The sequence below is a fragment of the Tamandua tetradactyla genome, chromosome 18, assembly GCF_023851605.1.
Source record: "Tamandua tetradactyla isolate mTamTet1 chromosome 18, mTamTet1.pri, whole genome shotgun sequence".
Taxonomy (NCBI): Eukaryota; Metazoa; Chordata; class Mammalia; order Pilosa; family Myrmecophagidae; genus Tamandua; species Tamandua tetradactyla.
In genome coordinates, this window is record NC_135344.1 from 73,164,069 (window position 1) to 73,189,083 (window position 25,015).

At 38.1% G+C, this 25,015-nt stretch overlaps 1 protein-coding gene across 9 annotated transcripts in view; it reads right to left on the reverse strand.

Moving 5' to 3' along the window:
• Positions 1-25,015, reverse strand: part of PPP4R1 (protein phosphatase 4 regulatory subunit 1) — a 129,509-nt gene that overhangs the window by 53,077 nt on the left and 51,417 nt on the right. For all 9 annotated transcript variants that reach the window (XR_013165295.1, XR_013165294.1, XM_077135977.1 and 6 more), the window contains 2 exons: positions 2,585-2,727; positions 1,959-2,105 (listed from right to left, as the gene is read on the reverse strand). Coding sequence is in view for 7 of the 9 variants with exons in the window: in XM_077135977.1 (XP_076992092.1) it covers positions 1,959-2,105; positions 2,585-2,727 (290 nt within the window). In the remaining 2 variants the exon portion in view is untranslated. The remainder of the gene's footprint in view (positions 1-1,958; positions 2,106-2,584; positions 2,728-25,015) is intronic.

Genomic DNA, 25,015 nt, shown 5'->3' on the forward strand with positions numbered 1-25,015 from the left:
CACTTTTGTGCATCAAAGAACTTCACCAAGAAAGTAGAAAGCCTACACAATGGGAGACAATATTTGGAAATGACATATCAGATAAATGTCTAGTATTCAGAATTTATAAAGAGATTGTTCAAATCAACAACAACAAAAAGACAGTCAACCCAATTACAAAATGGGAAAAAGACTTAACAGACACCTCTCAGAAGAGGAAATACAAATGGCCAAAAGGCACATGAAGAGATGCTCAATGTCCCTGGCCATTAGAGAAATGCAAATCAAAACCACAATGAGATATCATCTCACACCCACCAGAATGGCCATTATCAACAAAACAGAAAATGACAAGCGCTGGAGAGGATGTGGAGAAAGAGGCACACTTATCCACTGTTGGTGGGAATGTCAAAGGGTGCAACCACTGTGGAAGGCAGTTTGGCGGTTCCTCAAAAAGCTGAATATAGAATTGCCGTACAACTCAGCAATACCATTGCTGGGTATCTACTCAAAGGACTTAAGGGCAAAGACACAAATGGACATTTGCACACCAATGTTTATAGCAGCGTTATTTACAATTGCAAAGAGATGGAAACAGCCAAAATCTCCATCAACAGAAGAGTGGCTAAACAAACTGTGGTATATACATACGATGGAATATTATGCAGCTTTAAGACAGGATAAACTTATGAAGCATGTAATAACATGGATGGACCTAGAGAACATTATGCTGAGTGAGTCTAGCCAAAAACTAAAAGACAAATACTGTATGGTCCCACTGATGTGAACCGACATTCTAGAATAAACTTGGAATATGTCATTGGTAACAGAGTCCAGCAGGAGTTAGAAACAGGGTAAGATAATGGGTAATTGGAGCTGAAGGGATACAGACTGTGCAACAGGATTAGATACAAAAACTCAAAAATGGACAGCACAATAATACCTAATTGTAAAGTAATCATGTTAAAAAACTGAATGAAGCTGCATCTGAGCTATAGGGTTTTTTTTTGTTTTGTTTTTTCTGTCTGGTTGTTTGTCTTTTTTTTTTTAACTATTATTACTTTTATTTTTTTTCTCTATATTAACATTCTATATCTTTTTCTGTTGTGTTGCTAGTTCTTCTAAACCGATGCAAATGTACTAAGAAACGATGATCATGCATCTATGTGATGATGTTAAGAATTACTGATCGTATATGTAGAATGGTATGATTTCTAAATGTTGGGTTAATTTCTTTTTTTCCGTTAATTAATAAAAAAAAAAATGCTATTTGAACTCTATCTGTACTCTCATTGTCCAAACTGATTGAATAATTTTTAGATGGATTTATCACTTTTCTAATTTGCTATCAGAATTCTTATCATTTGAATGCAGGAACCACAGATGTGAACTACAACAGATGTGCCTATTTACTGCCTGTTTATGATGAATATTAAGTAACTGGAATATTTCCTTGCCATGTCATATAACACAAAGCAACTGTACTTGACTTAATGTGCATTATAGCTTAACAATCTGTGTATCTTTTAATAATCATCATTCTTATTGTACATCATAGTAAAATTACTTACTTGGCTATCCTAAAGACGGTACTGTCAAAGGCAAGAGCTAGGTATTATTCTTTTTTATTTCCACTGTATTTACGCAATGCCTAGAAAAATACCCAACAGCACACTGAGGGGGTTCAAATGTTTTTCATTCAGTACAGGATTTTTTTTTAATTTCACTGGTTATTCCTCCTTCTTCTTTTTTCATTTTGACGTAATAATGTATTTACACTACTTACTCTTCGGCTGTGTGCCTTATCTTGTCAAAACCTAGGAGAGACCCTTTTTCCCTCATGTGTCACTAACCCTGAATTACATTTCAAATTCAGTAATTTGTGGCTACTTAAATAGCTATGGGATAAAACCCAAGTGTACCTGTTTAAGTCAAAACAGCCATGCTGTGCCTAAATGGAAAGATCACACCGTACTTACAGCCACAGCTTCGGTTTTCACATCATCATTGCTATCTGGAGCGGTGAGTTCTATGAGGACTGGGCATACTTTGGTCTCCACATCAAATCGATCAATTAGCTCCTGCTCCAACAAAGCAAGCAAAGCTGCCTGACTCGTTTTTCTCACCTAGAAAGAAAAATAACAGTATAAACAAAGTTTATGACATATCAACATGGTATCACTTGATTTTACTAAATACAAACAATTCTCATCTCCACTTACGAGATTAATAACGGCCAAAACCTTGTAAATAAAGAGTTGGGAGCTATTTTCTTCAACTATTGCAAAGACAGAACTTGGCAAAACTGCATTATAATGGATGAAGAGGAGTATAACAGCCATCCTCAGAAGACATCTAACAAGATACACATTTGAGGGATATCTCTGACGGTCCCAAATAAGAGGTAGTTAGGTATCGTCTAAAATGGCATTAAAGAAACCTATTAGGTTTGTGCACTCACAAAAATCTTGTCTAACTCAAAAAACTGCCATTCTTGGCACATGGAATAATGAAATCACACGAGACCACCGAGGGTAGGCCATTCTGTATACATTACATTACACAACACCGCTTTTCTCTGAGAACATGCAAAGGGAATCCTTACCTGATTATTCTGATCTGCGAGATATCTAACCACAATGGGTAGTAAATATTTGGAAAAAGCATATGGGATTGAAGGCCGGTTTTCTTGACAAAACAATGCAATGTGAGGCACCTGTTCCATCAGCTCTGCTCTCACAGTTGGTTCTATAAAAATAACAGAAATGTCAGCAAACAAATTGTCCCATGAAAACAAAATCTTTAGGCTTCAGAGTATTTAGAAAGCCTTTGGATTTTCATCCTAAGCATACAGACACTCACAGAACTGTTCTCTAACTCTCCAATCCTTACAACAAATGTACTCAGGTGAACCCCAGGAGTGAAAGGAGGATGTACCCCACCCTCCAAGCTTCAGTCATTCATAGGACAACACACACAGTATACATTAGTTTCTCAAAATGAATAAAATGTGCCACACTGTGGGGGAATGCTTATGTTATCTGATATTCAGACACTACAATCCATCTTACCTGCAAACTTTCTACTATTGAACAATCTCCTCATAAGAGCCAAAAGGTAGAAATAACCCAAGTGTGCATCCACAGATGAATGGATAAACAAAATGTGGTATTATCCATACAATGGAATATTATTCAGACATGGAAAGAAATTCTGATACATGCTGAAAAGAAGTTCTGATAAATGCTGCCACATGGATGAATCTTGAAGACGTTACGTTAGGTGAGATAAACCAGATACAAAAGGGCATATGTTGGACTTCCAAGAAGACGACCGAACAGAGGAGCCTGAGATTAGCCTTGCTCTGTGGAGAAGTTAGAGAAGGGTCAGCAGGGTGGCTGAGGTGGCAATTCGGGAGTACAGCCGACCTGGGAGTGCCTGCTGCACCTCATAGGGCAACCTGACTGCAGAGGCCAAGGAACTGAGAGAGAAAGCTGGAGCCTGGGGTGGAGGCGCGGAGTCCGCGGGAGTGCACAACACAGGAGTCGGGGACTAGGAAGAAAGACCGGCTGAGCTCCTGGGGCGCACTACCCTCACTAGTGCAGCCCCGTGACCAGCAACTTTCCCCACACCCCACACACCTGAATCCCATCACTCGCTCCCATTCCCCGCATTCCACGTACCCCCAACTCGCCAGCCCCCAGCGCATGCACCTGCCCCACACCCCCACCCCAAGTGCAGGCAACCCACCTCTGCTGCACCCTTCTCGAGCACTACCCCACTCCCTGCTCCCTGCAGGCTGTTGCCAGCACATAAAGGCAGCGGGCACTCACCTCCATACCCAGGTGACCCCTGCCCTGCTGTCCAGAGTGCCGCACAGCCTCATCTGGCCCCCTCCCCAAGGTCTGCTTATCAGTTTACGGCACTCCTAGATCCACGCACGTGCACAGACCCCCAAACATGTTACTGAGCTCTGAGAACCGCACTTTACAACAGTCCTAGAACTGCACATGGGCACAGCCCTCAGCCTCAATTCCCAGCTCTGAGAAGGTGCTGACCTACACAGCCAGGTCACATTTGCCCCCAATCCACGAAGGCATAACACCAACCTGCTGCCACAGCTCTACACATGTGCACAAAGGGCCCCGTGCCTTAGACCAGACACACCAGGGTTGTGTCCCCCAGACCAGTGCACCTGCACAGCTACATCCTCCCTGGCCGCTGGGCACCCATGTTCACAAGCATCAGTGTAACATCCCCAACCTGCACCTATACCTGCCCTGAAACAGTCACCACACTCATTGCCCCACTCCCTGCTACACAACCATCCCGCAAACACAAGACCTTACACTAGTGAAAGAAATCAACTCCCAAAGTAAATCAATGAAGATATTTACATGCCACGAAGACAGCAGAAGATTACTAAGCATATCCCAGTGCAGACAGATATAGCCCTGCCTAATGACCAAACTAAAACACCACAGGAGACACAGATGTTGGAACAAGTAATCAAAGAAGTTCATACAACTCTACTTAATATAATAAGTGGGAAAGCAAATGACATAAAGGAGATCAAGAAGACAGAAGAACATAAAGAGGAATTTGAAAGAATAAATAGAAAAACAGCAGATATCACAGAGATTAAAGACTCTACTGACCAAATAAAGAGTATTCTAGAGGCATACAACACTGGATTTGAAAAGACAGAAGAGAGAATAAATGACACAGAGGACAGGAAAACTGACTTCAAAGACTCAAAACAGCCAATGGCAAAAAAGATGGAAAATTTTGAATTGGCTCTCACGGAAATGAAAAGCACGCAAATATAAGAATCATTGATGCCCCAGAAGAAGAACAGAGGAGTAAAGGGCTAGGAAGAGTAGTTGAGGATATAATGGGGGGAAACTTCCCAATATTTATAAAGGACAAAAATACACAAGTCAAAGAAGCCCAACAAACTCAAAACAGAATAAATCCAAATAGGCCTTTCCCATGACACATGCTAATCAGTCTGTCAAATGTTAAAGAGAAACAGAAAATCCTGAAAGCAGCAAAAGAAAAAACAATCTACTACATACAAGGAAAATCAAATAGGACTGAGTTCAAACTACTCAGCTAGCACTGTGGAGGCAAGAAGGCAGAGGTATGATATATTCAAGATCCTGAAAGACAAAGACTTCCAGCTAAGAATTCTGTATGCAGCCAAACGGTCCTTCAAAACTGAGGGAGAGATTAAAGTTTTCACAGACAGAGAAATCCTAAAAGAATTTGTCAACAAGAGACTGGCCCTGCAAGAAATATTAAAAGGAGCTCTGCCGGGTGAAAAAGAAGACAGGAGAGGGAGGTCTGGAGGAGGGGACAGAACTGAAGAGTACCACTTAGGGTAATTTAAAGAATATAAAGAGTAAGAGGGAAAAGAATATATAGATCTGACAAATAAAATTAAAAAGATAAGATGGTGGATGCAAAAAAAATGCCTTTTCAGTAAAAACTTTGAATGTTAATGAACCAAACTTACGAATTAAAAGATAAAGATTGGCAGAATGGATTAAGAAACATAATCCAGCTATATGGTGTTTACAAGAGACTCATCTTAGACACAATGGTGCAAACAGATTGAAAGCGAAAGGATGGAAAAAGATTTTCCATGCAAGTTGTACCCAAAAGAAAGGAGTAGCTATATTAATATCAGACAAAATAGACTTTAAATGTAAAGTATCATAAGAGACAAAGAAGGACACTATATACTAATTAAATTCACCAAGAAGATACAACAATCATAAATGTTTATGCTCCCAATCAAGGAGTGTCAAAGTACATGAGACAGACATTCACAAAACTGAAGGGAGTGACAGATGCTTCAACAATAATAGTAGGAGACTTCAAAACACCACCTTCCTCTATAGACAGAACAACTAGACAGAAGATCAACAAGGAAACAGAGAAGTCAAATAACTTGATAAATGAATTAGACCTAACAGACATATATAGGTCACTGCACCCCAAAGCACAAGGACATACATTCATCTCTAGTGCTCATGAACATTCTCCAGGATAGATCTTACGCTAGGGCATAAAACAGGTCTTTATAAATTTAAAAACACTGAAATTATTCAAAGCACTTTCTCTGATCCCAATGGGATGAAGCTGGATCTCAGTAACGACCAAGGAATGAGAAAATTCACAAATATGTGGAATTTAAATAACATACTCTTAAACAACCAGTGGGTCAAAGAAGAAATCGCTAGAGAAATCAGTTGCTATCTTGAAATGAATGAAAATGAGAATACAAGTTATCAGAACTTATGGAATGTAGCAAAGGCTGTGCTGAGAGAGAAATTTATTGCCTCTTCTACATTAAAAAACAAGACAGAGCAAAAATCGAAGACTTAACAGCACACCTGGGGGAACTCAAGAAAGAACAGCAAACTAACCCCAAAGCAAATAGAAGAAGAGAAACAACAAAGATTAAAGCAGAGGGTGGGCCACAGTGGCTCAGCAGGCAGACTTCTTGCCTGCCATGCCGGAGACCTGGGTTCGATACCCATTGCCTGACCATGCAAAAAAAGAAAAAAAGATTAAAGCAGAGATAAATGAATGGAAGAACAAAAGAATAATAGAATGAATAAAACAAAAAGTTGGTTCTTTAAGAAAGTTAATAAAACTGATGGGCCATTAGCAAGATTGACAAAGAAACAGAGAGAGGATGCAAATAAATAAAATCAGAAACAAGAACAAGTGTACTGCCATAGGCCCTGAAGAAATGAAGGAAATCATAAGATGATACTATGATCAACTATACGCCAACAAACCAGACAACTTAGATGAAATGGATAAATTCTTGGAGACACACAAATAAGCTACACTGACTCAGGAAGAAATAGAAGATCGCAACAAATCAATCACAAGTAAAGAGAGTCAATCGGTCATCAAAAGTCTTTCTACAAAGAAAAGCCCAGGGTCAGACATCTTTGCAAGGGAATTCTACCAAACATTCCAAAAAAACCTAACATCAACTCTGCTCAAACTTTTCCCAAAAAACCGAGGAAAAAAGAACTCTACATGACTCATTTTATGAAGCTAATATCATTTTAACACTAAAACCGGGTAAAGATTCTATAAGAAAGGAAACCTACAGGTCAATCTCCCTAATGAACGTAGAAGCAAAAATTGTCAACAATATATTAGCAAATCAAATCCAACAACACATTAAAAGAATTATACACCATGACCAACTAGGGTTTATACCAGGAATGCAAGGATGGTTCAACATAAGAAAATCAGTTAATGTAATACAGCACATTAATAAACTGAAAGAGAAAAATCATGATCATCTCAATTGATGTTGAAAAAGCATTCAACAAAATTCAGCATCCTTTTCTGATAAAAACACTCAAAAAGATAGGAATTAAAGGTAACTACCTCAACATGATAAAGAGAATATATGAAAAACCGATAGCATCGTAATCAATGAAGAGAGACTGAAAGCTTTCCCCCTAAGATCAGGAACAAGACAAGAACGCCCACTGTCACCACTACCGTTCAACATGATGCCAGAAGTTCTAGCTAGAGTAATCAAGCAGGACAAAGAAATAAAAGGCATCCAAATTGGAAAGGAAGAAATAAAACTCTCATTATTTACAGATGATGTGATACTTTACTTGGAAGATCCTAAGAAATCTACAGCAAAGTTACTTGAGATAATAAACAAATTCAGCAAGATGGCAAGATATAAAATTAATGTGCAAAAATCAGTAACATTTTTATACACAAGTATTGAGCTAGATGAGGTGTGAACTATGGAAAAAATTCCATTCAAAATAGGAACTAAAAGAATCAATACTTAGGAATGAATTTAACTAGGGACATAAAGGACTTGTAAAGAGAAAATTACATAACATCGCCAAAAGAAATCAAAGGAGATCTAAACAGGTGAAAGGACATTCCCTGTTCATGAACAGGAAGGCAAAATATAGTTAAGATGTCAATTCTCCCCAAATTGATCTACAGATTCAACACAGTACCAATAAAATTTCCAACAACCAACTCTGAAGATTTGGAAAAGCTAACTAACAAATTCATCCGGAAGGGAAAGAGACCCAAATAGCTACAAACATCCTAAAAAAGAAGAACGAAGTGGGAAGATTAACACTCCCTGACTTTAAAACCTATTATAAAGCCACAGTGGTCAAAACAGCATGGTACTGGCACAAAGACAGAAGCATGATCCAATGGAATTAAATTGAGAGTGCAGAAATAGATTACCAAACCTATCGTCAACTGACTTTTGACAAGGCCCCCAAATCCTCTGAACTGGGACAAAATAGTCTTTTCAATAATTGGGCATGGAAAAACTGGATATCAATAGCCAAGAGAATGATAGAGGACCCCTATCTTACACCCTACACAAAAATTAACTCAAAGTAGATCAAACACCTAAATGTAAGAACTACCACCATCAAGCTTCTAGAATAAAATGTAGGGAAAAATCTTCAAGACCTAGTAATAGGAGGTAGATTCCTAAACTTTATACCTAAAGCACAAGCAATAAAAGAAAAAACAGATAAATGGGAACTCCTAAACATCAAATGCCTCTTCACCTCAAAAGACTTTGACAAAAAGGTGAAGAGGCAGCCAACTCAATGGGACAAAATATTTGGAAATGACATATTGGACAAAGGTTTGATTTCCTGTATATAGAAAGAAATCATACAACTCAACATCAAAAGAATGAAAAACCCAATTATAAACTGGGCTAAAGTTATGAATAGGCCAGTTATAGTTCCAGGTTAGAAACCCCCACGGGTGATGGGCCCGGAGCGAGAAGAGGGACACGATTCAAGCGGGTTGCTGGTTTCTCGCAGCTTGGTAGTTATGGAAAGATAATGGTGATGATACGCATGTTGACGAGGATAAGGAAATAAGGAATGTGCTATGTAAAATTAATAATAATATGTACTTAAGAATATTCATGGGGTAAATAAATGTATGCACGATAAAGCATAGTAAAAAAATTATTATTGTACATTAGGTTTTAATACTAAGATGGTACTTGAAAGGCAAATACAGATAGCTCAAAAGCACATAAAGAGATGCTCATTTTCGTTGGATATAAGGGAAATACAGACCAAGACTACAATGAGATACCACCTCACACCTATAAGAATGGCTGCTATTAAACAAACAGGAAACTATAAATGTTGGAGAGGCTGTGGAGAAACTGGGACACTTTTGCACCGCCGGTGGGAATGTATAATGGTGCAGCCACTATGGAAAACTGTTTGGTGGTTCCTTAGGAAACTAAATATTGAGTTGCTCTATGACCCGATTCATTTGCTGGTTTGAAACAATGTATGTCGCCTAGAAAAGCCATGTTTTAATCCTAATCCCATTTTGTAAAGGCAGCCGTTTCTTCTAATCCCTATTCAGCACTGTATGTTTGAAACTGAAATTATATCATCTCCCTGGAGATGTGATGAAATCAAGAGTGGTTGTTAAACTGGATTAGGTAACAACATGTCTCAACCCATTCCGGTGGGTCTTGATTAGTTTCTGAAGTCCTATAAAAGAGGAAACATTTTGGAGAATGAGAGATTCAGAGAGAGCAGAGCAGAACAACAAAGCCACGAGAAGCAGAGTCCACCAGCCAGAGACCTTTGGAGATGAAGAAGGAAAATGCCTCCCGGAAGCTTCATGAAACAGGAAGTCAGGAGAGAAAGCTAGCAGATGACACTGTGTTTGCCATGTGCTCTTCCCCTTGAGAGAGAAACTCTGAACTTCATCAGCCTTCTTGAACCAAGGTATTTTTCCCTGGATGCCTTCGATTGGACATTTCTATAGACTTATTTTAATAGGGATATTTTCTCGGCCTTACAACTATAAACTAGTAACTTATTAAATTCCCCTTTTTAACAGCCATTCCATATCTGGTATATTGTCTTCCGGTAGCTAGCAAACTAGAACAACCCAGTAACAGCACTACTTAATACATACCCAAAAGAGCTGAAAGCAATGACACAGACATTTGCACACCAATGTTCAAAGCAGCACTACTCACAATCCCCATGGAAACAACCCAAAGGCCCATCAACAGACAAGTGTATCAACAAAATGCAGCATATACATATGATGGAATATTATGCAGCAGTAAGACTAAATGACGTCCTGAAGCACATGACAAGATGGATGATCCTTGAGGACATAATGCTTAATGAAATAAGTCAGACACAAAAGGATAGATACTGCATGATTCCACTTTAATGACTAACATTAAGGTATACTTAGAGACTTATACTACAGAAAATAGGGGACTTAGAGATACACAGAAGCTAGAAATGGTTGAACCATTAGCTAATGAGGCTGAACACCGATGTAAGGGAATAGATAGGAGTGAAGGTGGTTCTCTAGTGGGTCTTAAGCATTATTACCAAATTGAATATGAACAAGATTGAAAGGGGTTGTATAGACCTGTGTCCCCATAATTAACTCTAGAAATATGAATTAGTTCTCACAAGAATTACTTCAAAGATATGATTCTTGTACAAAGAGTGCTGAAGTTCAAGGTACAAGGGGAAAACTACTATTGTATGCTATGAGCTATGTTCAAAAGGAAACCAACAGCACTACCACATCAACAGCAGAGGTAAATAAGGGGGGAGAGACAAGAGTTAAGAGGAAGTTTAGGTTTCCTATTTGGCAAGGATGTGTTGATAGGTTTTTTTTCTCTTGGGAACAATGAAATTATCTAAAATTGAGAATGTTGATAGACTGTAGACTTTGGGCCCTCTACATGAGGCCCGATGAATGCAGGTGACTGAAGGATGCACTGACAAGAGTAGACTGGCGAACAATTGTGTATACTTATGAACGAAGGTTATGCTGCTACAAAAAAGGAACAATGTTGTAAGGCATGCAATGATGTGAATAACCATATGGGACATTTGGTGAGACAATAAGCCAGAAACGAAACAACGAGAATGATATAGTCACCTTTAGAAAACGCTCTTAAGAAAACAGGGGCAGGAGGTCTGGGTCAAGATGGCGGCTTAGCAATGTGTGCATTATAGTTCGTCCTCCAGAACAACTACTAAATAACCAGAAACAGTACAGAACTGCTCCTGAGGCCACGTCATTGACTGGACACACAGCATACCCCAGTCTGGACCAGCTGGACCGGCTATGAGCCCCCCCCAGAACGGAGAGTTCCCCAAGTGGTGGCGGCAGGCACCCCTCCCTGACAGGCTGCTTCCCAGAGGGGAAAGGAAAGAGACTTTAACAGCAGCAGGGGCTGAGCCCAACCAAACGCCAATTGCGGAATTAATTCACAAATTCTGACTATTAAAAACAGGCCCCCAGCTCAGGTGAACCTGGTCAAAGTGGAGGGCACTCATTTTTGCCCTGGTGCCAAGGGGGCAGGGCTGACAGAAAAAGGAAAAAAAAAAAAGGAACAGAGGTTTTCATGGCTGTGTATCTACAAAGGCTTGACTGCCTTTGGATATAGCAGCAGGACTTCTCAGGCTGCAACTGCCCCAGGCATAGGCAGAAGTGAGCCCGTTTCAAGGCCTGTCTGGAGCCTGTTCCTTCCCCAGGGGAGGGGAGAAGCCCAACTCAGGTGGAAACCCTCCCTCAAGGAATTCAGACCCCAGGGCTTGGTAATTTGAAGCCATTAAAACCAGCCTACAACCTCTCCTCTGTCTCCACAATGCCCCCAGCAGGGAGAGTCTGCCAAAGTTAATGGTACTACATCATCTTAAGCTGGTGGGATCTGCAGTCAGACAAGCGCCACATACTGGGCAGGATAAGAAAAACAGTCCAGAGACTTCACAGGAAAGTCTTTCAACCTGCTGGGTCTCACCCTCAGGGAAAACCGACGCAGGTCACTCTCCTCCTGATAGGAGGCCAGTTTGGTCTGGGGAAATCCGGCTGGGGTCTATAATACCTAAGTAGACCCTCTTAAGGTTGGGGGAAAAAGACACCATACAAGAAGGGCAAGAACCAAGAAAACAAGAACTAAAAATTCTCCTCTGTTAAACAAAACCTAAGCTAGAGGTCCAGAAAAAGCTGAACAGAATGTCAAAGAACAGATAGACAACAAATTCATCCAGCAAGAAAACCCTAGATAAAAGAAATGAAAGCAATCTCCAGAAAAGACTAAGTAAGGTAATTAAATGCCTAGGTATCAGCAAAAAATAACAAATCACACTAGGAAAATTGAAGATATGGCCAAGTCAAAGGAATAAACCAACAATTCAAATGAGATACGGGGGCTGAAACAATTAATTTAGAATATATGAACATTCATGGAAAACCTTATCAAAAATCAAATCAATGAATAGAGGGAGGATATAAAGAAGGCAAGGAATGAGCAAAAAGAAGAAATCGAAAGTCTGAAAAAACAAATCACAGTACTTATGGGAATGAAAGGCACAGAAGAGATGAAAAAAACAATGGAAACCTACAATAGTAGATTTCAAGAGGCAGAAGACAGGATTAGTGAACTGGAGGATAGAACATCTGAAATCTGCGAAGAAAAAGAAAATAGGAGAAAAATGGAAAAATATGAGCAGGGAATCAGGGAATTGAAAGACAATATGAAGTGCAGGATAAACGTGTTGTGGGTATCCCAGAAGGAGAAGAGAAGGGAAAAGGAGGAGAAAAACTAACGGAAGAAATAAATACTGAACAGATCCAAATAGACGTACTCCAAGAAACTTACTAATCAGAATGTCAGAGGTCAAAGAGAAAGAGAGAATCTTGAAAGCAGATAGAGAAAAGGAATCCATCACCCACAAGGGAAGACCAATAAGACTATACGCAGATTTCTCAGCAGAAACCATGGAGGCGAGAAGACAGTGGGATGATATATTTAAATTATTAAAAGAGGAAAACTGCCAACCAAGAATTCTATATCCAGCAAAACTGTACTTCAAAAACGAGGGAGAAATTAAAACATTTTCAGACAAAAAATCACTGAGAGAATTTGCGACCAAGGGACCAGCTCTACAAGAAATACTAGAGACAGATACGAAAAGATAGAAGAGAGAGGTGTGGAGAAGACTGTAGAAAGGAAGACTATGAGTAAAGGTAAAAAGAAGGAAAATTAGATATGACATATAAAATCCAAAAGGCAAAATGGTAGAAGAAAGGACTTCTCAGTATACAGTAATAACACTAAATGTTAATGGATTAAACTCCCCAATGAAAACACATAGACTGGCAGAACGGATTAAAAAATAGGACCCATCTATATGCTGTCTACAGGAAACGCATCTTAGACCCAAAGATAAACATAGGTTGAAAGTGAAAGGTTGGGAAAAGATATTTCATGCAAATAACAATCAGAAAAAGAGCAGGAGTAGCTATATTAATATCCAACAAATTAGACTTCAAATGTAAAACAGATAAAAGAGACAAAGAAGGACACTATGCTTTAATAAAAGGAACAATTCAGCACGAAGACATAACAATCATAAACATTTATGCATCGAAACAGAATGCTCCAAAACACATGTGGCAAACACTGAAAAGAGAAATAGACATATCTACCATAATAGTTGCAGACTTCAATTCCCCACTCTCATCAATGGACAGAACATCTAGACAGAGGATCAATAAAGAAACAGAGAAGTTGAATATTACAATAAATGAGCTAGACTTAACATTTATAGAACATTACACCCCACAACAGCAGGATATCCCTTTTTCTCAAGTGCTCATGGATCATTCTCGAGGATAGACCATATGCTGAGTCACAAAGCAAATCTCAGTAAATTTAAAAAGACTGAAGTCATACAAAACACTTTCTCAGATCATAAAGGAATGAAGTTGGAAATCAATAATAGGCAGAGTGCGAGAAAATTCACAAATATGTGGAGGCTCAACAACACACTCTTAAACAACCAGTGGGTCAAGGAAGAAATTACAAGAGAAATCAGTAAATATCTCGAGGCAAATGAAAATGAAAACACAACATACCACGATTTATGGGATGCAACAAAGGCAGTGCTAAGAGGGAAATTTATTGCCCTAAATGCCTATATCAAAAAAGAAGAAAGGGCAAAAAATCGGGAATTAACTGTCCACTTGGAAGAATTGGAGAAAGAACAGCAAACTAACGTCAAAGCAAGCAAAAGGAAAGAAATAACAAAGATTAGAGCAGAAATAAATGAAATTGAGAACATGAAAACAATTGAGAATATCAATAAAACTAGAAGCTGGTTCTATGAGAAAATCAATAAGATTGATGCAGCCTTAGCAAGACTGACAAAAAGAAGAAGAGACAGGATACAAATAAATAAGATCAGAAATGGAAGAGGAGACATAACCACTGACCCCATAGAAATAAAGGAAGTAATGACAGGATACTATGAATAACTATATGCTAATAAATACAACAATGCAGATGAAATAGACAACTTCCTAGAAAGGCATGAACAACCAACTTTGACTCAAGAAGAAATACACGACCTCAACAAACCAATCACAAGTAAAGAGATTGAATCAGTCGTTAAGAAGCTCCCCAAAAAGAAAAGTCCAGGACCAGATGGCTTCACATGTGAATTCTACCAAACATTCCAGAAAGAATTAGTGCCAATTCTGCTCAAACTCTTCAAAAAAATTGAAGAGGTGGGAAAGCTACCTAATTCATTCTACGAAGCCAACATTACCCTCATACCAAAGCCAGACATAGATATTACAAAAAAAAGAAAACTACAGACCAATCTCTCTAATGAATATAGATGCAAAAATCCTCACCAAAATTTTAGCAAATCGAATCCAGCAACACATTAGAAGAATTATACATCATGACCAAGTAGGATTCATCCCAGGTATGCGAGGATGGTTCAACATAAGAAAATCAATTAATGTAATACACCATATCAACAAATCAAAGCAGAAAAACACATGATCATCTCAATTGATGCAGAAAAGGCATTTGACAAAATTTTTCCTCTCCTGTTGAAAACACTTCAAAGGATAGGAATAGAAAGGAACTTCCTTAAATAATAATGGGAATATACGAAAAACCCACAGCTAATATCATCCTCAATGGGGAAAAACTGAAAACCTTCCCCCTAAGATCAGGAACAAGACAAGGATGTCCACTATCACCACTGTTATTCAACATTGTGTTGGAAGTTCTAGCCAGAGCAATTAGACAAGAAAAAGAAATATAAAGCATCAAAATTGGAAAGGAAGAAGTAAAACTCTCACTGTTTGCAGATGATATGATCCTACATGTCGAAAACTCCAAAAAACCCACAGCAAAACTACTAGATCTAATAAATGAGTACAGCAAAGTGGCACGTTACAAGAGCAAAACTCAAAAATCTGTACTGTTTCTATACACTAGTAATGAACAACTGAGGGGGAAATCAAGAAACGAATTCCATTTACAATTGCAACCAAAAGAATAAAATATTTAGGAATAAATTTAACTAAAGAGACAAAGGAACTATACAAAGGAAACTACAAGAAATTGTTAAAAGAAATCACAGAAGACCTAAACAGATGTAAGGGCATACCGTGTTCATGGATTAGAAGACTAAATATAGTTAAGATGTCAATTCTACCTAAACTGATCTACAGATTCAATGCAATACCAATCAAAATCCCAACAACTTACTTTTCAGAAACCGAAAAACCAATAACCAAATTTATCTGGAATGGCACGGTGACCCGAATAGCTAAAAGTAGTATCCTGGAAAAAAAAAAATGAAGTCGGGCTTGACTTCATGCTACCTGACTTTAAGGCATATTATGAAGCCACAGTGGTCAAAACAGCATGGTACTGGCATAAAGATAGATATACTGATCAACGGAATCGAACAGAGTGTTCTGATATAGACCCTCTCATCTTTGATAAGGCAGTCAAGCCAACTCACCTGGGACAGAACAGTCTCTTCAATAAATGGTGCCTACAGAACTGGATATCCATATGCAAAGGAATGAAAGAGGACTCATATCTCACACCCTATACAAAAGTTAATTCAAAATGGATCAAAGATCTAAACATTAGGTCTAAGACTATAAAATAGAAGAAAATGTAGGGAAATATCTTATAAATCTTACACTTGGAGATAGTTTTATAGACCTTACACCCAAAGCAAGAGCACTGAAGAAAGAAATAAATAAATGGGAACTCCTCAAAATTAAACACTTTTGTGCATCAAAGAACTTCATCAAGAAAGTAGAAAGACAGCCTACACAATGGGAGACAATATTTGGAAATGACATATCAGATAAAGGTCTAGTATCCAGAATTTATAAAGAGATTATTCAACTCAGCAACAAAAAAACAGCCAATCCAATTACAAAATGGGCAAAAGACTTGAACAGACACTTCGCAGAAGAGGAACTACAAATGGCCAAAAGGCACATGAAGAGATGCTCAACTTCCCTGGCCATTAGAGAAATGCAAATCAAAACCACAATGAACTTGACATCTGTCAAGCTTGTTGACTCGATAGACTCAACCACAGAAAAAAAAAAAAACAACACAATGAGATATCATCTCACACACACCAGAATGGCCATTATCAACAAAACAGAAATGACAAGTGCTGGAGAGGATGTGGAGAAAGAGGCACATTTATTCACTGTTGGTCGGAATGTCAAATGGTACAACCACTGTGGAAGGCAGTTTGGTGGTTCCTCAAAAAGCTGAATACAGAATTGCCATACGACCCGGCAATACCATTGTTAGGTATCTACTCAAAGGACATAAGGGCAAAGACACAAACACACATTTGCACACCAATGTTTATAGCAGCATTATTTACAATTGCAAAGAGATGGAAATGGCCAAAATGGCCATCAACAGATGAGTGGCTAAACAAACTGTGGTATATACATACGATGGAATATTATCCAGCTTTAAGAAAGAATAAAGTTACGAAGTATGTAACAACATGGATGGACCTTGAGGACATTATGTTGAGTGAGATTAGCCAAAAACAAAAGGACAAATACTGTATGGTTTCACTGATATGAACTGACATTAGTGAATAAACTTAGAATGTGTCACTGGTAACAGAGACCATCAGAAGATAGAAATTGGGTAAGATATTGGGTAATTGGAGCTGAAGGTATACAGATTGTGCAACAGGACTGAATTTTAAAAGCTCAGAAATGGACAGCACAATACTACCTAACTGTAATACAATTATGTTAAAACACTGAATGAAGCTGAATGTGAGAATGATAGAGGGAGGAGGGCTGGGGGCATAAAGGAAATCAGAAAGAAAGATAGATGACAAAGATTGAGATGGTATAATCTAGGAATGCCTAGAGTGTATAATAATAGTGACTAAATGTACAAATTTAAATGTACAAGTGTATAATAATAGTGACTAAATGTATAATAGTGACTAAACGTACAAATTTAAATGTACAAATTTTGTGTGAGGAAGAACAAAAGAATGTCATTACTGCAGGGTGCTGAAAATAGATGGTAATATTTTAAAATTTTAACTTATGTGTAAGACTAAAGCAAAAAATGCTTATTTGGTACAAAATTTATATTTTGACTAGTGCATTTCCTAATACAACTTATGTAGATAGCTTGATTGAACACCATAAGTACTTGGAACCTTGGGGAAGACATGAGATTTTGTTGGTTTGTCCAGAGTGATGCCCCGATGAATCCCAAAGTGATTTGATCAGTGAGTGGAAAAGTATTTGCAAAGTCCCCTTCGGGGAATGGTGAGAACGGGGAGAAATTCAACTTCCCCAAGCTGAATTCTTGATATTCTCACAAGCAGTGTGGACAACCAAAGCTACAGGCTGAGCCCCAAGTCTTGGGGTTTGTTCATATGAAACTTAACCTCACAAAGGATATATCAAACCTACTTAAAATTAGGCCTAACAGTCACCCCCAAGAGAGCCTCTTTTGTTGCTCCAATGTTGCCTCTCTCTCCAGCCAACACAACAAGCAAACTCACCACCTTCGTCCTGTCTACGTGGGACACGACTCCCAGGGGTGCAGACCTTCCTGGCAACATGGGACAGAAATCCTAGAATGAGCTGAGACTCAGCATCAAGGGTTTGAGAAAACCTTCTCGACCAAATGGGGAAAGAGTGAAATGAGACAAAGTGTCAATGGCTTAGAGATTCCAAACAGAGTCGACAGGTTATCCTGGAGGTTATTCTTACGCATTAAGTAGATATCACCTTGTTATTCAAGATGTAACGGAGAGGCTGGAGGGAACTGCCTGAAAATGTAGAGCTGTGTTCCAGAAGCCATGTTTCTTGATGATGATTGTATAATGATATAGCTTTCACAATGTGACTGTGTGATTGTGAAAACCTTGTGTCTGATGCTCCTTTTATCTACCTTGTCAACAGACGAGTAGAGCATATGGAATAAAAATGAATAATAGGGGGAACAAATATTAAACCAAATTTAGTTTGAAATGCTAGTGATGAATGAAAGGGAGGGGTAAGGGGTATGGTATGTTTAATCTTTTTTTTTTCTGTTTTCATTTTATTTCTTTTTCTGAATTGATGCAAATGTTCTAAGAAATGATCAGGATGATGAATATGCAACTATGTGATGATATTGTGAATTACTGATTATATATGTAGAACGGAATGATCATATGTTAAGAATGTTTTTGTTCGTTTGTGGTTAAATTTTTTTTAATTAATAAATAAAGAGGAAAAAAAGAAAACAGGGCCATAGATTATGAGCTTTTAGAGCAGACACATTAAGTCTGGAGTGGTGATTATTATTTCTGGATTTTGAGAGATTGTTTTATACATGTAACCTGAAATTTAGAGACAAAAATGAAGCCAAACAGGTTGGGGTTAAAATAATTCAGAACACAAGGCTAAGGAAGACAGTATCTATATTTTAGAACCACACATACTCTGAGACCATTGGAGGAAATGTTTATTTGATCTGGAACTGAAATTTTCTGTAGCGCATAATCTAATTCAACCTATCTTTATAACTCATTTGTACAACTGAAACACACGGAGCCCAGAATAAGAAAGAGGTCTTTAATCCTGCATAGATTATTGTAGTGCCTGAATACATCCTAGAGTATATAAAGCAGATCATCAAAAACTACTGACAAAATGTCTTAAGTGATGAAAGAAAGAATATAGAACTATTAAACCTTATCATCAGGGAATTCCCTGATACTGTTCCAAACTTTAGGGGTACCCAAATCAAAAGCACCTGAGGCTTACTTTTGTGAAGCTTATGCAGGTAGTGGAGAAGCTGACTACCTATAGGCATGCCTAAGAGTTACTTCTGGAGGACCTCTTTTGTTGCTCAGATGTAGCCTCAGTCTCTCTAAAGCCCAACTCTGCAAGTGAAGTCATTGCTTTCCCCGCTATGTGGGACATGACATCCAGGGGTAAAAGTCCCCCTGGAGACATGGGAGATGACTCCCAGGGATGAATCCAGACCTGGCACCATGGGAGTAACAATTCCATCCTGACCAGCAGGAGAAAAAGAAGTGTAATTAATAAAGTACCAGTGGCAGAGAGAGTTCAAATAAAGTCAAGAGGCAAGTCTGGAGGTTGCTCTTACACAAGCTTCAGGTAGATTTTGCTACCTATCATAACCTGCCAACCCCCAACCAGGACCATTCCAGACAATCTTAAAGAACACCTAGGGCAATATAGAAGATTCCACAAGGGTTCCATGCACTAGAGTAACTTTCCAGAAACCTACAACCTCCAGACGGGTCCCTGGTCCAGATCAGTCCTGAACCTAGCCCAGCCTCTCCAGAACATCAGATCATTCCATATCCCTACCTCATATTAGTGACAGACCCTTCCATTATCAAAAATTTAGATTGGTCATAGCCCAAACACTGCTAAAGAGAAGGACGGAAAATTCAAAGGTGATGGTGGAATTATACAGAGAAGACAGGATTTAACAAATGAATATGAATGCTGAATCATTAAATTGATACCTCTTTTAGGCTCCAGTATTTTAGAGCAGCTAGGAGTAAAAACCTAAAATTGTCAAATTGTAACTCATGAGAAACTCTGAAATGTGTTGTACGACTAATTGTGGTGCTGTGCTTTGAAATTTATAGCTTTTTTGTATATATGTTATTTTTCACAAAAAAAGAAGGAAATAAAGTCAACTGTGATGATAAAAAAATATTTAAGCCCTCTAGCCTCCTACATTTTGGAGCAGCTAAAAGGAAAAATATGAGAGGATTGTATGGCAGCCCATGACAACCTCTGGGATCTGCCCTGTAACTTCTTGTTGAAGAGTGCTTTGAAAACTATGGCTTTTTTATTTCGTTGCTTTGTATATATGTTATACCATAAAAAAGTTAAAAATAAAAAAAGCACAATTTGTATAATTCCACTTATACGAAATATCTAGAATAAACAAATTCAGAGAGCACATGCATGAGAGAGAAATTAGATTAGAGGTTACCAGGGGCTGGGGGAAAGGGGAATGTGGAGTTTTGTTGTTTACTGGGCACAAGTTGTTCCTTTGAGTGATGTAAACTTTGACAGTGGATGGTGGTGAAAAACAGTACCGCAAATTTAATTAATGCCACTGAATAATATACTTCAAAAAGGTTAAAATGGCAATTTTTGGTGTGTGTACCACATTACAAACTTTAAAAAGAAGAAAAGTATCTCCTAGGATAAATCACTAGGACCACCCAGCTCCAATTTCCATTTAGCCAATGACTTAATATTAAGAAGATTTCTACTTGTTAACAAAGACTGAAACAGGTGAATGAATGCTAAAGGAGAAAGACTAAAACAAACAAGAAAAAAAACCACCACCGCCACCTGGAAAAACTCAAGCATGTATGGCAAATCTGAATATAAGAAATATGGCATCTCAAGTCTTTGGGTTCCAAAAAAGATAAACTGTGTGATAAATAATGGTAAGAAAGCCAGCTAGTTATGCGAGAATAAATGATAAAATTTTTACAGCATATCATACATAAATTCTAGGTGAATTTAAAATTCTAAACTATTTTTTAGAAGATCAAAAACAATTACCACAATAGTTTTTTTTAATCACAACTACTAAAAAATAATATAAAAAAATACATTTCATCTTGCGGCAGAAAGTCCTTCCAAACAAAACCCAGAAACCAACTATAAGGCCAATAAATTTCACTTTATAAAAACTTCAGTATAGGCAACAGGTACTAAATTCAGTTCAAAGGCAAAAGAGCCTAGGAGAAGCTATATGTACTGTGTGACAAGGTTAATAACTAAAATATTCAAAGGCCCCATTTTAAATGGATACAATAAAGCAAATACTGATACAAACAGACAGTTCATAGAAAAAATGCAAGTGGCTAAAACACATACACAGTGATGGATTATCAGGAATAAGTCGTCACTTCAGATCGATTATCAGAAACAAGTAGTCACGTCAGATCTACTTAGAACTGTGATTCCCATCAATGCCGTATGATTAAAGTTACTTTGAGGTAAATATGCATGAAGGTATTCAGGGGGAACTTAGAATTCAACAAGAAGAAATTAATGTAGCTATGAGTAGAAAATGAACTAGAATATAAGGTAGGAATCTAATCAACACACCAGCATTTCAAATTTCTAGTATACTGTTGTGTCATTTGTAGACAGCATTTGAATAAAATAGAGTTCTTCTATTCTGAAGAATAAAAATTCAACTTAAAAACAAAACAAAACAGTAGACATACAGACAGGCTTCTACTTTTCTTCAATGATCCTCAGTTTCCTAGGCCAATGCTGACCTGCTCACTTATAATAACTTTCTGAAGCAAAAGGAGAAAACAAGTCATAGTTTCAGGTAAGAATGAAGTTCGCAGCTTTTCCTCCTTCAAAGCCCTGCTTAAGCAAATAGCCCAATGGAAGAAAAGAGCATACAGGAACACAACCATAATTATAAGGACAACTGATTCACTAAAAGGTACCAAGACCAAGCAAGGGAAGAAAAACAGTCTTTCAATAAATGCTGTCAGGAGTTGGTATCCATATTTTAAGAAATGAAACAAAATGAAACTTGCCCCAACTTCATACCATACATAAGAATAAATTACAGGTGAAACATAAATCTATATGTCAAAAACAAAAGCAATAAAGCTTTCAGATTAGATAATATAGAGAGAAAATATTCATGACTATGAAGGAGAAAAATATTTCCTAAGTATACAAATAGCACTACTTAGAAAAGAAAAGAACTTCTCTTGTTCAAGAGGCACCATTAAAGAGTGAAAAGACGAGCCACAGAGTGGAAAAAGATACCTAAAATACACATAAGTAACTATACCGGTTTTAAGCTATTATGTACCCTAGAAAAGTCATGTCCTTGAATCCTCATTCAAAATTGCTGGGTGGTATCTTTTTGATTGATTCCATGGAGATGTGACCCATCCAGTTGTGGGTGGTAACTTCGGATTAGATGGTTTCCACTGAGATTTGTCTCCACCCATTCAAGGTGGGGTTGCTTACTGGAGTCCTTTAAGAGGGAACCATTTTGAAAAGACTCATCAGAACCCCCAAGCCAGAGACCTTCGGAAATGAAGAGAGAAAGCTAGCAATGTTGCCATACGCCCTTCCAGCTGAAAGAGAAACCCTGAGCTTCATCAGCCCTTTCTTTGGGGTTAAGGTATCTTTATTTGGACGCCTTAATCTGGATATTTTCATGGCCTTAGAATGGTGAACTTGCAACTTAATAAATTTCCTTTTTAAGAGCCCTTCTGTTTCTGGTATATTTGTGTTCCAGTAGCTTAAAAATTAAAACAGTAACAAAGGACTGACATACAGAATATAAAGAATTCCTGCAGATCTATATGAAAAAGAAAACTATTAAAAACATGGACAGGAGACTTGGACAGATACTTAAAACAGCCAGAAAGCATATAACCAAGCACTCAACTTCAATGATCACTAAGTAAATGTTAAATTAAAATACAATGATACTATTATACCCACCCAGTCCCCCTTGGCAAAATAAAAAATAAACGAGTACTGGAGAAGTAACCGAACAACGGACAAATAAATGGCAGCAAATTCATAGAACAGATAGATGTTGTTGTAACAACAACAAAAAAATCAATAAACACAGCCATTGCAACACAGATGTATTTCAGAGATACAGTAGATTCTCATTATTTGTGAACTCTGTATTTGCAAACTCGCCTGCTCACTAAAACTTACTTGTACCCCCAAATAAATATTCATGACACTTTTTAAGTCATTCATAGACATACTCAGAATACAAGCAATTTGTGTTGCCTGGCACGCAGGTTCCCAGCTAAGGTCAAAGAAGGCAACGTTTTGCCTTTTAATGGTGCCTCTTGAACATTCTGCCTTCTTGTTTTAGTGCTCACACTGTAAATAAGACTTCGACTAGACATACTGAGTGCCATGTTGTCACATCTTTGTGCTTTTTGTTGGTGATTTCACTGTTTTGAAATGGCCCCCAAGTGTAGTGTTGAAATGTAAGAAGGCTGTCAGATGCCTTATGGAAAACCCACGTGTGTTAGATAAGCTCCATTAAGGCATGACTTACAGTACAGCTGGCCATGAGTCGACTATTAAATCAACACCTTATTTAATGAGTTCCCAATGTGATTTATGATTAAACTTGATTAAATTTATGTTCAGAGGTGTTGTTTAAATGTTACTCTAAAATGTTCTGAAGGCAGTGAAAATGCTTCTGGATGGAGTTCAACGGGAGCATCGCTTTAAAAAGGCTAGGGAAATGAGGGACTTCCCAGAAAATCACTATATGCAAATTTTAGGAGGAAGCAAAAGAATAAGGGGCCTTTAATCAGAAACTCCCACAAGCAAAGTTATGAATTGGTCAGGTGATGAAGTGCTGTGTTCATAGGCTAGAAGGTACCTGTACGTCCCTTTCCCTAGGAGCAATGGTTCAGTATTCACTAATCCAGAGTCCATGGTGACTTTTTAGACTGTAAGTCCCACAAATGAGAGTAACAAACTCATTCTGTATAACATACATAAGTCTTGTAAAAAGAAACCAGGTCAAAACAATACATTCAGAATGGTTCTATATAAAATTCATACGGGCAAACCAATCTATAGTTTTAGGTCAGGTGGGATGGGACAGAAATTAGGAGGTGCACTGAGGTTTCTGGGCTGCTAGTTCTATTTCTTAATCTGGATACCAATTACCGTGGACATTCACTTTCTGAAACTTCACTGAAGTGCACACTTACATTTCATGTACTTCTGGAAGTGTGTTACATTCAATTACTAACAGAACAAGAAGAAATCTACTTCAAATATGTTATTTCTGAAACCCTGGGTATATATACTTGGAATTGGTCTAGGTTCCAAATTTCTACATGCAGGCAGAGTTTGAGAACTGCCCCTGTCCCAGTCAAAACAGACACACACACACACACACACAGATAAAATAACTCCTACTTGTTTTTTCTAACACACTGAAGCTGGTAGGACGACTCAAAACCACTTGAGGGTATAGGAACTGTTTAAAAAGTTGAAAAAGGAAACAGACTTAGGCTAGAGATATGAATGAAGCTGATCTAGACATGACTGGGGTAGATCAGAATACAGGGTAAAGGATGATATGGTCCATATTTTAAAATTGCAACTTCTGCATGAGACCAACGGGAGAGATATTTAGTGGGCGAAAAATTTATATTTTGGGTAGCATGTTAACCTAATTAAGACTGAGCCCTTGATCTTGGGGTTCGACCCTATGAAACTTATTCATGCCGAGTATAGGCTAAGCCTACTTAAAATTAGGCCTAAGAGTCACCCCCAGAGAACCTCTTTTGTTGCTCAGATATGGCCTCTCTCTCTAAGCCAACTTAGCTGGTGAACTCACTGTCCTCCCCCTACATGAGACAAAACTCCCAGGGGTGTACATCTCCCTGGCAACGTGGGACAGGACTCTGGGGATTTGCTGGGACCTGGCATCATGGAACTGTGAAAGCCTTCTTGATCAAAAGGTGGAAGAGAGAAATGAGACAGGATAAAGTTTCAGTGGATAAGAGCTTTCAAAAAGAGTCAAGAGGTTATCCTGGAGGTTATTCTTATCCATTATATAGATATTCAT